Here is a 16,911-nt window from a genome sequence, read left to right as displayed (position 1 = left end):
CTTGTACATATTTATAAGTAACCCAAATTATTTAGTAAAGTCACTGAATTTAGTGTGTATCAATAAAATCACTCTACATGATTTGTATCATATATGAAGCCACTTGTTTGATTAAATGACTTATCAATGGTCATATTATTCTATTGTTAAAAAGAGCATTTTTAGAAACAAAAAAAAAAAGTTGTTTCATTCGTACACAATATTTTTACGTAATCTTTGGAACGCATCGTGGCTACATTTATTTTTCAGTACTATAGTATAGTACATATACACGTAAAAGAAATATCTAAAAAGCCTTATTTTTAGACAAGTACCGGAGATGGCTTTGATTTGTATAGTGCATAAATTAATTACCACTAAGCTTAAGATAATAGAGGGGGAATACTTTGTTCATTTCTAAAGAAATTTGTTGGATCAATTTTTGTCTTCACTTTCACCAATCTATCAAAGTTATTCTTGAAATATTTCACTCCCCAAATTCTTGTTTGTTCATAGCTTGTGTTTCCAATAATATTGTTCATTCCTAAATCAAGATCTCTATAGTTGAAATAAGCAGCTCTTGGAGATTTTGACACATACTTAGCCATGTATCGATAAAGTTTTCGATTCCAAGCTATGTTTCTCTTAGAATTTTCCATTTTCACCCAAAATACTGCATACTCGATCATGAATATATTTCCAGCTCTATGAGGGAAAGGAGTTTTAGATTCTGAGATTTCACTCAACTTTCCTCCATAAGGACTAAACTGTAATTCAACACCCGAATTTTCGCCTAATTGATTGTATAGTTTCCATATACCTTCAAGACCATTTATAGAAATTGGGTGTTGGACATAGTCTGATTTCCCTTTGAAATAGTACTCTTGATTAGTTGTGCTATTCCAATCTAGTAACACATCAAGTGATGTGCCCCTAGGGAAACCCGCCAAGAAGAGTATAGATTCGATCCAACTCATCTCAATGCAATCTTCTTTCACTAACCCTAGTTCTGGGAAGCTCTTTTGCATTTCGCGGAGGAGTTTATCTACTCCTCCAACAAACATTGTAGTGAAAAAGGCGTTGACAGTCATTTGTCCATGCCTGAATGGAGATTCAATATTGCTCCTCAGGAAGATCCTGAGGAGGAGATTGTCATCAACTTTGTCCGCGATATGTTGCCATTTGTAGACTAATTGAGTTACATTTTGTTCCAACCTTCGTGTCACATTGAACACGGTTACCTTTTCAGGAATGTCGACTAATTTCACCTTCCATGAGATAATGAGACCAAAACTAGTCCCTCCACCTCCTCTAATAGCCCAAAAGTGATCCTCACCCATTGATTCTCGATCCTTGATTAGTCCATTAGCATCGATCAATTTTGCATCAATGATGTTATCAGCAGCAGTACCGAACTTTCGTGACATCATGCCATAGCCTCCACCACTAAAGTGTCCACCAACACCAACTGTTGGGCAAACCCCAGCAACTACGGCCAAATTTTTACTTTTTTGAGCAATTCTATAGTAAACTTCCCCTAGGGTCGCACCAGCTTGAATCCAAGCAGTCTTTTTTTGGGTATCAATGGATATTGATCTTAGGTTCCTAAGATCAATTATGAAAAAGGGTGTCTCCGAAGTGTGTGAAAGACCCTCATAGTCATGTCCACCACTTCGAATTCTGATTTGTAGGTCATGTATCTTGGAGCAATGTATAGCTGCCTGGATTTGAGATTCGTTGGTGGGAGTGAAAATAATTGATGGTTTGAAGTCGGAGGTTATCCTTAGGTTATCTGTAAAGGAGTTCAAAATGGTGGAATATGAAGAGTTTTTAGGAGTGTGGATGACTTGTGATATTGAGTTTGAGTTCATAATTTTGTGAGTAAGACATTCAAGAAAGTCATCATGAGTTTTGTTGGCCCATGATGATGAAAAGCAAATTAAGAGAAAGAGAAGGATTGTTAACTTGTTGAAACTAGTCATAATTGATTATTTGTTGTTGCAAAGTTTGATACTGGAGAAAATAGAAACTAACAACTTCTACTTATAGTTTTAGCTAGGGGGGAATTAAAGAAGCTTAATTAGTTTCAAATCCTAATACCTCTAATTTATTGGATCACAAATACAAATGAAACTTCCAAGCACCAAAAGGATTAGTCAATTGTGATGTTTATTCATATAAAAGATCTTCCTCATGCCTAACGTGGGTTATTTGTTTATATTTTTATCTTATGGTCATAACATGCGTATAATTATTTATATATCATTGATAACGATCAATAAAACTAATTAGACAAAAAAAAATTCTCCTATTTTGAATTTTACATATCTTCTAGATTTGATTATAATAGCCTACTTTCATATAATTGTATGGTCGAATAGATAAGATTATCTACTATAATGGATATTATCAATGTATTATAAAGAAATTTGTGTAGAAAACTTAATATTTCCTCTGCATTATTGGAACATAAAGTTTAAACAAATATTCTAGTCATTAACGTACACGTTTGTCCGACTTGATTTTTTAAATGTCAAACTATACCTTAATAAGAAATTATAATTTTTCTATATTTATGAAAATTGATGGGGTTTTGTGTCAAACTTCCAATATGTCTATTATCCCAAAAATATCATTTACCAAATCCACTTTGACCTTTAGATGATAAATATGGATAAAGATGTTAATACGAAAATATCAAGATAAATTTCTACATATATAATATATTGTACATATATCTCCACGGGTATAAAATGAGAAGGTATAATAATATTGACGACTTGTAATTGTGGTCCAAGACACTGCATAAATTATAATATAGGGGTGTCAAAAATGAACCCAAACATAGGTTATAACTCGCCTAACCCGTCCAGAATTTTAAAGGCTGGGTTCAATTTCAACCCATTCAAGCTTAACCCATTTTAAGAGAATCCTCAATTGAGCTCAATTCAATCTTCAATTTCAACCCATTTTAAAATTATTTACTAAGATATGTTCCTATATTAAAGATATGAATTATTATTCTATTTTAACATCTTTTAGGATTTATCTATCCATTTGTTACTTTTTTTAAAAAAAATCTTGTAGCGAAAATTCGAATTGTGATTATAAAAGTTAAATATCACTATATTAAAATTATTGAGATTAATCGGGTCAAATTGGGCCGGTCAAGACCCAACCCCTTTTTTAGCCCATTTGAACCCAAAGTAAATTTGGGCGGGTCAAGACCCAACCCGATTTCTATCTCAACCCATTTTAATATCTCCAATTTCAACCCAACCTGTCCATTTGACACCCCTAAGTAAATATCTCAAAAGGTTATAACTCAAGTATGTAAAATTATTAAACAAAGTCATTAAATTTAGTTTTGTATCGATAAAATCACTCAACTTATGACTTTCCTCTTACAAAATTTGTCACGCCTCGACGGGATCGACACTTAATTCGATTATTTACCCGAGCATATCCATACATAACATGAAACATTGAGAGCATACATCTAGACATGAGCGGAAAATATGATTTAAGAGCATTTGTGAAAAATTGTCACGACTCAGACTGTTGTGATTGGCACACACACTAACCCTCCGATGGGAAAATCACTACTACAACTCAAATCAAGCAAATAAACCAAAAACTAAAGCATTTAAGTTACGAAAGTAAGTTAAATAGCTAAAGACTAAAGTTCTCATAAACCTCCAAAAGATCTAACAACTAAACAATGCGGAAAAACACATAGAACCTGAAAGTCAATGTACCAAAACATCTAAAGTTCAACAAGTCTAAACAAGAAGGGATACTACCCCAAACTAATGACTAATAACTAACTAGAAAGTCTAAGTCCGAAATGTGGACATAGACGGAAAGAGAACTCATGGCAGCCTGGAAGAACTGGCTCACCTTTAAATTCGAACGACGATCACTAATCTTCTAAGCGAGGTCTGTCAATAGCCGCCTGAAGATGCCATGTACTTAACAAAGAGAGAGCAAGTGCAGTATCAGTACACAACCACAGTGTACTGGTAGGATCACACTGCTATCCCACTAAGTGCAACATACATAAGTCAAGACAACAATACAATAACATACATACACCAAACATATACAATATTATCATCATTATACGAACAATGAACAATTTCACGATTCTCAAATATCACAGTTATATCATGTCATTAGTCCTCTCATGTAACCCAAACACAAATTGTTAGCATACCGGAACATGGTACCCGATCCAATGATTATGCCGGAACGTGGCAACTGATCCCATAATTATGCCGGAACGTGGCAACCGATCCAAGTTAGTGTGTCGGAACGCAACACCCAATCCATTCAACAAGCCACAACACAATCGCAAAGTACATTATCATAATCATACAATCAAGTCATGATTCATGGCATTCATCATTCATATATCCTCATTTACAATTAATGTGATCAATAACACAACATTCGCATGCATACATGTATCATAATGAAGAAAGAACAAACATGCATCACACCATCATAGAATCACAACCATCACCTACCTCGAAAATAAGCTTGAAACCCTAAGAAACTTGATCTTTCCCTTTCCGGATTCGTTCCGCTTGTTCTTGGTCTACAAACAATCAATATAATACGGGAATCAATAAATAATCACTAATTACCCGGATTACTAACAATTCTAACAACCCTAGATCATACCCATGATCCCACTACCCAAACTAGGGCTTTTTCCACCATAAATTTCATATCAAAACCTCCCCCCATCGATAAGTACCCATTAGATTACGTTCTAAATATTGAAAAACGGATTCGGGGAGATAAAACCTTACCTTTAGCCTCAAGAATGGTGGAAAACTGTCAAGAAAACACATGGGGTCATTCCTTAGCTCTTAAAGTCGAAAAGTGCATAATAAAATGTTTTTGGGGTTTATTTCCGACTTAAGTCGTGTCGGACCCGCCACAACGGTCCTCACCCCGCTACAACGGCCCCGCCCTGGCGCCAGAAACCACCGCCAAAGCGGCTTGCACGAAACAATGAGCAAATTAAAGAATTTCAACCCCCATTTCACAACACTCCTTCAACCAACGACACTTAGAAACTACCTGCTCACGCTAAGATCAATTTCAGGAGTTCTACTCACCCGAATTCAATTCTGTAAAGTCGTACGGGTTCCTTAACGACTTATCTAACTACTCATGTAACCAAAATCATAATTAGATCACCCAATTTCTACCAGATTTCCCTAGACTTCAATGACTCTGATTTCATCCAAATCTGGACTAGGTTGAGAAATTCTAAGATACTACGAAAAAAAATTCCGGCCCAAAATTTTTTCCCGTTGACTTTTCTATAACGACGAGAATAGGTCGTTACAAAAATGAGTTTCTTAAAGGGGTACTTTCCATATATCATAATACTAAAATTCATAAAATGATAGGGAAGTCAAGAATTGAAATACATATTACTAACTGTCTATGAAACCCCTCTAAAATAACTGGAAACTACATGCAAGGACAAGACCCTAGCATACCTTTAACAGGATATGTTAAAGTATCACAAGTAAGCACTAATCCCTAGGCACCAATACAACATGAAGTGTAGAGCCTAGCATGTTGTTTGATCGTGTGTTCGCATACCTAAATCTGCATCATTTAAAGATGTAGCGCCCTCAACAAAAAGAACGAAGTAGATATGAAATTATATTGCATGTAAAATGGCAGAATGATACATGACATATATCATAAGAGAAACCAAACAACCAATAGAATAATAATTATGGCATGGAAGGAAATAAATAAACAAAAGTCATTAAGTCTGTCATCGCAAATAGTTCGAGAGTTAATTAATATAACCGACACATTCCATCACATGAGCACATGGATTCTGATCTCAACTTAATAAGCTAAAACATCTCACATTTCGAGTGTGAGACATACATACATATCATGTGAATCTATAATCAACCCTTATCAAGGCTACATAAAGGAATCGCCCGAACCAAAGATATGATCTTTAATCAACGTCGACAAATGTAGTCTCAGACATTCATCTCTTAGATTTATGCCTTACTCGATTAATCATTTAACTCCTTTGAATTATATAGCATGTTCATAAGTTAAGTCTGGTGGCTCATATTCATAAGTTTTGCATTTCGTGCATCATAGCTTGAAACCATGAAAAACATATCATGTCATAAGGGTCGTATCATAAATATTAATTGATATCAAAAGTAATCAACGAACTTACTTTTTAAATAGAACTCATTTCTTTCATATTCATTCAAACAAGTTGTAAACTTGAGATAATAGAGGAGGAATGCTTTGTTCATTTCTAAAGAAATTTGTTGGATCAATTTTAGTCTTAACTTGCACCAATCTATCAAAGTTGTTCTTGAAATATCTCTCTCCCCAAATTCTTGCTTGTGCATAGCTTGTGCTTCCATTAATATTGTTCACTTCTAAATCAAGATCTCTATAATTGAAATCAACAGCTCTAGGAGATTTTGATACATACTTAACCATGTATACGTAAAATTTTCGACTCCAAGCTACATTTCTTTGAGAATTTTAATGTTTCCCCAATACACCGCATATTCGATCATGAATATATTTACAACTCTATGAGGGAAAGATCAGATTCTGATATGTCACTCAACTTTCCTCTGTAAGGATTAAACTGTAATTCAGCACCCAAGTTTTCGCCTATTAATTGGTTGAATAGTTTCCATATACCTTCAAGACAATTTATAGAAATTGGTTGTTGGACATAGTCTGATTTCCTTTGAAGTATCCTCTTTGCTTAGTTGTGGTATTCCAATTTAGCAACACATCAAGTGATGTGCCCCTAGGGAAACCGACAAAGAAGAGTATCGATCTAATCCAACTCATCTCTATGCAATCTTCTTTCATCAATTCTAGTTCCGGGATCCCCCAACGAACACTGTAGTGAAAAAGGTATAGTCCTTTGCCCACCCCGAATGGAAATTCACTATTTCTCAAGAAGATCCTGAGGAGGAGATTGTCATCAACTTTGTCTGTGATATGTTGCCATTTGTCAATAAGTTGTGTTGCATTTTATTCCAACGTTCATGGCACATATTGATTCTCAATCATGGATTCGCCCATTAGTATCAATTAGCTTAGCATCAATGATGTTTTCAACAAAAGTACCAAATTTTCGTGACATCATGCCATAGCCTCCATAACGAAAGTGTCCACCAATACCAACAGTTGGGCAAATCCCAGCAACAAAGGCCAATTCGTTTACTTTTTTCCGCGATTCTATAGTAAACTTCATCCACACTCCTAAAATCTCATGGAGCAGGCTTATCATTTTTGACACATGTTATGATCTTATTGGCTTCTTGTTTGACTTGGCATTCCACATTATTTGTCACATGATACCAAACTGGGCCCCTACGATGATATTAAATTGGACTTAACCAACTGGGTTAATCCATTGTAGCCCAAATCAATTAATTTAGGCTTTAATTAAATTCATATTTATTAGACTTAAATAATTAACCGAATTATATTAATCTATTATATTTATTTGGACTAATATATTCATGAATTTAATATAATCCGAATCATTTTATAAATTTATATTTAATACATTTTAAATGCTTACACATATATAGGCATGTTTAAATGCATGTGTTGAATATATAACTAAAACATTTTTAATACAAATGTATTATAAGTATTTTGTGTGAAGTTCAAATATTACGGTATAATTTAAATTAATTTTACGTTGTTAAAATGTATTATATTTGTTGGGATAACAACAATAAAATTTATAACAATGTATAATATTGAATTCAAATTGTATTACAACTATAGTTTATATAATAACACATAAACTAATTTGAATAATTTTTTGAATATTGAAATTCAGGTATATATCTTTTTAATATCGTTTAATAAGAGAAAAAATAAAAAATAATTATAATACATTTTGAATTCAATATTTGATACCATTGGTATCAAGGAGTAAATTAGTAGTGGTTTCATATATATATATATATATATATACACACTTGATACAATCAGAGTATATATATATCCTAATGGTATCAAGAGTAAATTAGTAGTTTTTTCTCTGAATAACTCTTTCATACCACCAGAGTATATATATACTTTAATAGTATCAAGAAGTAATTTAGTTATATATACTCTGGTAGTATCAAATATAGATTTAGTTAAAATTGATACCATCAGGATATATACATAATTGGTATACCACCAGGGTATATATATAACCTAATGGGATCAAGGAGTAGTTGAGTAGTATTTTCATTGAATTACTCTTTGATACCATCAGAGTATATATATACTATATACTCTGATGGTATCAAGGAATAACTTAGTAATGTTTTCACTGAAGTGAGTTTTTCTTCCTTGATACTACCAGAGTATGCTTCCTTGATACAATCGGAGTATATATATACTCCAATGGAATCAAATATCAAATGGTTATTAAAGTTAAAGTTATGTCATCAATGATAATAAATAAAAAGGTTGTTTAGTGGGATAGTTGAGATCCCTCCACACTTAATCAGATGCCTCGGTAATAAGAATCGGGTTACCAGAATAAATAAAAGATGCACATACTTCCTCATGTTTAACATGATACAACATAGAACGAGTGCGATAATATATTAATAGTATAAGAAATTCAAAGATAAAATTTCTTTGGACTTAGTGACACAAAGTAATTTTCAAGAGCAAATAGAATGTGAATATCAGACACTAAAACTGGGTAGAAAACAAAAAAAATAATACACCCTCTATCCCATGTGACTTACTTTTATTTTTAGTCAGTTCCAAAAATAATAACACATTTCTATATTAAGTAACAATTTAACTATAACATATTTATTTTACCCTTAATGAAATGATTTACACACACACAAATTTCTATCATTCATTTTGGACCACAAGATTTAAAAGTCTTTCTTTCTTTCTATAACTCTGTGTCGAGTCAAACTACCTCACATAAAATGGGGCAGAAGGAGTAATAATTATGACCCTAAAATAGAATGTGAATACCAGACACTAAAACTGGGTAGAAAACAAAAAAATAATTAATAATTATGACCCTAAAAGAAAAATAAGAATAAAAACAAATAATCCACGTTAGCCATGAGGAAGCCCCTGCATCTTCCATGTGAATAAAACTAATATTCGTGTATTTTCTCCCAAGCTAAAACTATAAATACAAGTTGTTAGTTTCCATTTAGTCCAACAATTATGACTAAGTTAACAATCTTTGTTTTTCTCTCAATTTGGTTTTCATCATCATATTCAAGGTCCAACAAAATTCATATTGATGACTTTCTTCAATGCCTTTCTCACAAAATTATAAACTCAAACTCATCACAAATCATCCACACTCCTGAAAACTCATCATATTCCACCCTTTTTAACTCCTTTTTTTCAGATAATCAAAGGATAACCTCCAACTTCAAACCATCAATTATTTTCACTCCTACCAAAGAATCTCAAATCAAGGCAGCTATACGTTGCTCCAAGATACATGGCCTACAAATTAGAATTCGAAGTGGTGGACATGACCATGAGGGACTATCATACACTTCGGAGACCCCTTTTTTCATAATTGATCTTAGAAACCTAAGATCAATATCCATTGATACCCAAAAAAAGACTGCTTGGGTTCAAGCTGGCGCGACCATAGGGGAACTTTACTATAGAATCGCCCAAAAAAGTAAAAAATTAGCCTTTCCTGCTGGGGTTTGCCCCAATGTTGGTGTTGGTGGACACTTTAGTGGTGGTGTTAAGATGAGAGGTTTGAGAAGACGAAACCTCCATTGATGATGAGAGCATAAAGCTTGATTAGAGAAGAAGAATGAAATTCTGCATTCTGAATTAATTGTGTACAATGGTATTGTGACACTAAAACATTAGTGAATCTGACGGAGTGTTGTAAATCTGGGGGTTGATCAGAGATCATTGAAAATTCAGTCATACTCTTAGTTAATTTATCGATTTTATTATTGAATTGTTAATTGAGTTCTGCTTACATGAAACAAAACAAGATTGATTATTGTTACCATTTCTGAAAAGGGCATTTTTTCATTATATTTTTTTATTAATATAAATATTTGTGGTTAATTGTAAATATTGATTGAGCTAGCGAATCACTCCCTACTATATTATATTACAGAGATCACAAGTGACGTCGATATATAAGGCTTTATCTAGCTAGAGTGCACGAGTTGACAAATTCTTGGTTAGCAGGAATTTCTTTGTGCGGGAAAGAAATTATTTATTTGATATCATCCTTTTCTTTTAAAATCTTGCTTCATTAGTCATTTCTCTAAAAAAAATTGTTTCGTTAAAAATATGTTTAAAATTAATGATCTTATAATTATAACTATTGGTTTTTTTTCATAGACAATAATTGCACTATTCAACTATGAAATTTAGGTTGTAGCCATTTGAATATATATTTTTTGTGACAAAATTTCATTGTGGCTAAATTGTAGGTTAAATAGAGACAATAATACAATTGTCTCTAATTGTTTGAACTATTAGTGACAAAAACAAATGTCACAATAAAATACAAAGTCGCAAATGTATCAATATAATTTTTGCGATAATTTTTTTTTGTATCCAAAATTTAAATAATTTTAGGATAAAAAATGATTCCTCACTAATGTATCAATATATTTTTTGCGACAAAAATTTTTTGTATCCAAAATTTAACTAATTTTAGGACAAAAAATTATTTGTCGAAAATGTATCAATATAATTTTTGCGACAAATTTTTTGTATCCAAAATTTAACTAATTTTAGGATAAAAAATTATTCGTCACTAATGTATCAATATATTTTTTGCGACAAAAATTTTTCGTAATCAAAATTTAACTAATTTTAGGACAAAAATGGTTTGTTACTAATGTCTCAATTTATTTTTTGTGACAAAAAAATTTCGTATCCAAAATTTAACTGAATTTAAGACCAAAAAAAGTGCTTTATCACTAAATCGGAACATCATTAGTGACAAAATAATGTGTTAGTGATAACTCTAAATTCGTGACTAATAGTACTCAATATATGGTGTCAAACCATTTTTTGGTGTGAAACTTTAGTGGACAAAACTTTGTTACGAATCTTCACGTTTCGTCACTAAAAGTATGTGTCTCATATATTTAGGCACGAAATATAATTTTTGTCACTAAAAATGAACAATTAATGACGAATATCGTAGCTAATAATTTTGTAGTTATATATCACATTTGTTGTAATGGTTTGTTCTTCTTTAAGAACACCAAATACACATGAAGAACATAAACAACTCCAAAATTTTCAATATCTTCAATTCTTCACCAAATCATCTCAAATTTCGGCTACATTATTAATTTTTTTAGTAAACTAAAATTCTAAAATCATTTGTAGTGTTTAAAAAATTCATCCGTATTAAAAAATATTTCAAAAAAATGAAAATCAGTCCCAAAATTTCAAAAATTTGCTTTAGTTCATGTTTTTGAAGTTGTCTTTTGACATTAGATCTTTGTTACCTAGTGTTTTTCGAGTGTATGTTCAAAATTTCAAATGATTTGAAGTTGTGGAGAAAAATCTACAATTAAAAAATGTTGAAGTTTAGAAACTTTGAAGAAATTTCAAGTGGATCTTGTTGAGTTAGGTTGAATCCGCGATAAAAAAATATTGAGTTTTGGTATCTAGCTCGGAAGGAAACTACTCTTGAAATTTGAGGTGATTTCGTGAAGAATCAAAGAAGTTTGAAATTTGGGAATTGTTAATGTTGTTTATGTATTCTTGGTGTTCTTAAGGAAGATAAAGCAAAAAAAGTACATTTGATCCAAAAACTTCAATTGAAAAGTGTTAAACCTTGTTTGGGGTGTAAAAAGTGGTTTGCAAAACCAGAGTTAAAAAATGACATAGATGAGCCTTTTCTTTAACAACAATGGCATAGATGAGCCAAACTTTTAACGGATGGTATAAATGAGTCTTTTCTGAAAATTAGATGGCATATTTGAGACTTTTCCCAATTAATAATACCGAATAACTTGTTTCCAACCAAACAATCCATTTTTTAAATAATATGCCATACCCATGGCAAACGTGGATTATTTGTTTTTATTTTTTAATTTAGGGTCATAACACGAGTATTATTATTTATATTATTGATAAGGTAAAACTAATTAGACAAGATATTTTTCCTTTGATATAGTTGCATAGTCAAATAGATAGAATATCTACTACAACGGATATTATCACTTAAACTATGTCGCTCTTAATAAATAAATTTGTGTAGAAAACTAAACGTTTCCACTTCATTTTTTTTCTATGTAGTGTTCGGTATCCACATTGGAGTCTCACTAAATTTAAATTTTCATTGAGAAGTCCCACATTCGGGGGCAAAACACTCTCTAACAAAGACGATTTCGTACCTAAAGAAACTCGATGTTGAACTAGACCTTAATAAGAAATTTTAATTTTCTATAAATATATGAACATTGATGGGGTTTTGTATCAAACTTCCTCTATGTATATTGTCTCAAAACTATGATTGACCAAATCCACTTTGACTTTTAGATGATAAATATGGATAATAGATGCTATCAGATGGAAAATATGATGATAAATCTCTACAAATATTGTACATATCTCCACAGGTATAAAATGAGAAGGTATAATAATAATGAAGACTTGTAATTTTTCAAGACATTGAGTAAATTACAAAGTCTACTCTCCTACAATGAATTTAAAACGTCTAAATTCTTATAATTGTGACGAGTAAAGATTTCAAAAGGTTGTTTAAGTATGTAAAATTATTAAACAAAATCATTGAATTTAGTTTTGTATCAATAAGACACTTATTAACTTATGACCGTCTTCTTACAAAATATGTCACGCTCCGAATCTACATTTTGGACAGAATCAACACCCGATTTGATTGTTGACCCGAGTATCTTAGTCAATTTATTCCTACTCGGACCGAAGCGGAAATAGCCTAGGTTATTGCCATTCTTGCTTCTCCTCTTCTTCTTCTATCTAAGGACAAGGCGGAACTTTTTCTCTATGTAGGGGGTAGGAAAAAGAAAGAGTTGCAAAATATATAAAATGATATAACTAATACTCACATAACTAATACCTACATAATTCTAATTAACCAGTTACCAAACGACCGACGAGTGTTGCGTTAGTTTTTATTAACTCATACTGATGTACAAGTCCGCGAATTCTAACATGAAGAACATTTAATATATAGAAAATTTATTACTTGAAAAAAATTCATAAATCAAACAATACATATCTTACACAATCTTTGAATGCTACATCTATTTTTTAGTACTATATAATATATAAATTAACTACCATATATTATAACCTAGAAGTTGAACACACTCAAGAACAATAATCACAAACACCAATAAACAAGTTAATTAAGCTTAAGATAATAGAGGAGGAATACTTTGTTCATTCCTAAAGAAATTTGTTGGATCAAACTTAGTCTTCACTTGTACTAATCTATCAAAGTTGTTCTTGAAGTATTTCTCCCCCCAAATTTTTGCTTGTTCATAGCTTGTGTTTCCATTAATATTGTTGAATCCTAAATCAAGATCTCTATAGTTGAAATAAGCAGCTCTAGGAGATTTTGATACATACTTAGCCATGTATCCATAAAGTTTTCGACTCCAAGCTATATTTCTTTGAGAATCTTCAATTTTTCCCCAATACACCGCATAATCGATCATGAATATATTTCCAGCTCTATGAGGGAAAGGAATTTCAGATTCTGAGATGTCACTCAACTTTCCTCCATAGGGACTAAACTGTAATTCAGCCCCCGAGTTTTCGACTGCTAATTGGTTGAGTAGTTTCCACATACCTTCAAGACCATTTATAGAAATTGGTTGTTGGACATAATCTGATTTCCCTTTGAAGTATCCTCTTTGATTAGTTGTGGTATTCCAATTTAGCAACACATCAAGTGATGTGCCCCTAGGGAAACCGGCAAAGAAGAGTATTGATTCGATCCAACTCATCTCAATGCAATCTTCCTTCACTAACCCTAGTTCCGGGAACCTATCTTCCATTTCGTGGAGGAGGTCATCACCTCCTCCAACGAACATTGTAGTGAAAGAGGCGTAGATAGCCCTTTGCCCACCCCCGAATGGAAATTCAGTATTTCTTAGGAAGATCCTGAGGAGGAGATTGTCATCAACTTTGTCAACGATATGTTGCCATTTGTAAACAAGTTGAGTTGCATTTTGTTCTAACGTTCGTGGCACATTGAACACAGTCACCTTTTCAGGAATATCGAGTAATTTCACCTTCCATGATATAATAAGACCAAAGCTAGTCCCTCCACCTCCTCTAATAGCCCAAAAGAGATCCTCACCCATTGATTCTCGATCCTGAATTCGTCCATTAGCATCGATTAATTTTGCATCAATGATGTTATCAGCAGCAGTACCAAATTTCCGTGACATCATACCATATCCTCCACCACTAAAGTGTCCACCAACACCAACAGTAGGGCAAGCCCCAGCAACAAAGGCCAATTTATTACTGTTTTCTGCGATTCTATAGTAAACTTCCCCTAGGGTCGCGCCAGCTTGAATCCAAGCAGTCTTGTTTTCAGTGTCAATGGAGATTAATCTTAGGTTTCTAAAATCAATTACGACGAAGGGGGTGTCCGAAATATAAGAAAGTCCCTCATAGTCATGTCCACCGCTTCGAATTCTTATTTGTAGGTCATGTATCTTGGAGCAATGTATAGCTACCTGGATTTGAGATTCGTTTATAGGAGTGAAAATAATTGATGGTTTGAAGTTGGAGGTTATCCTTAGGTTATGATCTGAAAAGGAGTTATAAATGGTTGAATATGATGAGTTTTTAGGAGTGTGGATGACTTGTGATGAATTTGAGTTCATAATTTTGTGAGAAAGACATTCAACAAAGTCACCATGAGTTTTGTAGGCCCATGAATATGATGATGAAAAGCAAATTGAGAGAAAGAGAAAGATTGTTAACTTAGTCATAATTGATTATTTGTTGTTGCAAATTTTGATGATTGAGAAAATGGAAACAAGAACTTCTATTTATACTTTTAGCTAGACAGAAAATAAAGTGGCACGTGGTATTAAACTATATATTAATACTTTCTCCATTTGAATTTATGTGAGAAGTTTAAGAATTTTAAAAAAAAAAAACTTATTGTCTAAAAATAAGTCACTGATGTTTGCATGATCATAAATCATTTCAAATAAAATATATATTTTATAATTAAATTATTATTAAATATAAAAATATATCATTATTTTTCATACTTACTAAAAAGAAAAATGAGTCATATAAATTAGAAAAAATGAGTAATATTGTTGTGTTTTCACCTACTTTATTCGAAAAACATTTCTTAATCCGTGATAGAGTTTTCTTTTTTAGTTTTAAAAGGCAAAATTGAACTCTGCGTGCATTTTTTTTTTCGTAATTGAAAAGTACATATACATTCCAAAGATTAGTCAATAATTGTTATGCTTATTCATATATTATCAGTTTTTATTTTTATATTTTGTTCGTACTTAGCATTATTGGTATAATTATTCATATCATTGATAACGATCAATAAAACAAATCAGAGAAAATCTTTCTCCAATTTTTAAATATTACATATCTTATCTTCTAGAATTGATTATCAATATATTATATAGAATTATATGTCGCCTTAAATAAAGAAATTTGTGTAGAAAACTTCAACATTTCCTCTGCATTATTGGAACATAAAGATTAAACAAATACTCTAGTCATTAAATGTTACCATCATGAGTTGTGGTGCAGTGATGAGACTGTGCCATCCTTATTTGAAGGTCTCGGGTTCGAGCCTTGGGTTTGGAGAAAATTCTGTTGGGAGCATTATAGGTCAAACTAGACCTTAATAAGAAATTGTAATTTCTTAAATTTATGAAAATTGATGGGGTTTTTTGTCCAACTTCCTATATGTATATTGTCCCAAAATTATCATTGACTAAATCCACTTTGACCTTTAGATGATAAATATGGATAAAGCTGCTAATAATTTTCTTAGACGCTATCGGATGGAAAAAATATTATGATAAATTTCTATATATCCGCGGAAATAAAATGACAGTAAAATTAAAAAATTTACTAAGGATATTTAAAACTTTAGCATATATTTCTAAAAAGTTGATTTTGATTTATAAATAAGTATTATTTTTTATATGCACAATTTAATTTTTTGACAAAAGGTGTTTGAGTAACCATCGTTAGGACAATATAGCTATGCCACTTGGATATAAAATGAGAACATAAAGTAATATTGAAGACTTGTAATTGGTGGTCCAAGAAACTGCGCAAATTACAAAAGGCCTACTCTCATCCTTTGAAGTAATTGTGATGAGTAAATATATCGAAAGCTTACTTAAGTATATGAAATTATTTCGGAAAACTAAACAAAATGTCTATTGGATCAAGATTACCTAACTTCTTCTTCCTTCTACTTCACTTTTCTTCTTCCATACTCAAGACACTAATTGTGGTAGTTGTTGTTAGGGAACATTACGCATATAAGCAAACATATAATAGTTAATTACTTAGCATAACTATAGTTTGCCTTATTTATAATTCGCGGTCTACTTTTAGCTATAATTACGCAGCTCAACTTTTTAGTTTTGTATAATTCGCACGTTTGTATAATTCAGATTTTGTATAATATAATTTGTATAACTTTTGTATAATTCGTAATTTGTATAACTGTTTACACTTCTGATGTTTGTAATTGTATATATTCGTTATTTTGAATTTATACAAAAATAATTGAATTATACAAATGTACCGGCGAATTATACAAACCTATGAATTTATACAAATCCGCGAATTATACAAACGAGATAGCTTAAATTGTAGCTACAACCCATAAATATGCAAACTATA

At 31.8% G+C, this 16,911-nt stretch overlaps 2 protein-coding genes and 1 pseudogene across 2 annotated transcripts; all 3 read right to left on the bottom strand.

The window, feature by feature from the left end:
* Positions 1-220: 220 nt before the first annotated feature.
* On the bottom strand, positions 221-1,961 carry LOC102594583 (tetrahydrocannabinolic acid synthase-like). Its single transcript, XM_006353016.2, has one exon. It carries the CDS (start codon positions 1,959-1,961, stop codon positions 363-365), a length of 1,599 nt encoding a protein of 532 aa, XP_006353078.1. The 3' UTR covers positions 221-362.
* A 4,282-nt stretch (positions 1,962-6,243) lies between these two features.
* Positions 6,244-7,300, bottom strand: LOC107061598 (cannabidiolic acid synthase-like 2; annotated as a pseudogene).
* A 6,103-nt stretch (positions 7,301-13,403) lies between these two features.
* On the bottom strand, positions 13,404-15,002 carry LOC102592927 (cannabidiolic acid synthase-like). Its single transcript, XM_015311139.1, has one exon. The coding sequence runs from the start codon at positions 15,000-15,002 to the stop codon at positions 13,407-13,409; it is 1,596 nt and encodes a 531-aa protein (XP_015166625.1). The 3' UTR covers positions 13,404-13,406.
* Between the last annotated feature and the right edge of the window lie 1,909 nt (positions 15,003-16,911).

Source organism: Solanum tuberosum, unplaced genomic scaffold (genome assembly GCF_000226075.1).
Source record: "Solanum tuberosum cultivar DM 1-3 516 R44 unplaced genomic scaffold, SolTub_3.0 scf00141, whole genome shotgun sequence".
Classification (NCBI taxonomy): Eukaryota; Viridiplantae; Streptophyta; class Magnoliopsida; order Solanales; family Solanaceae; genus Solanum; species Solanum tuberosum.
This window is presented reverse-complemented; position numbering and strand designations above follow the sequence as displayed.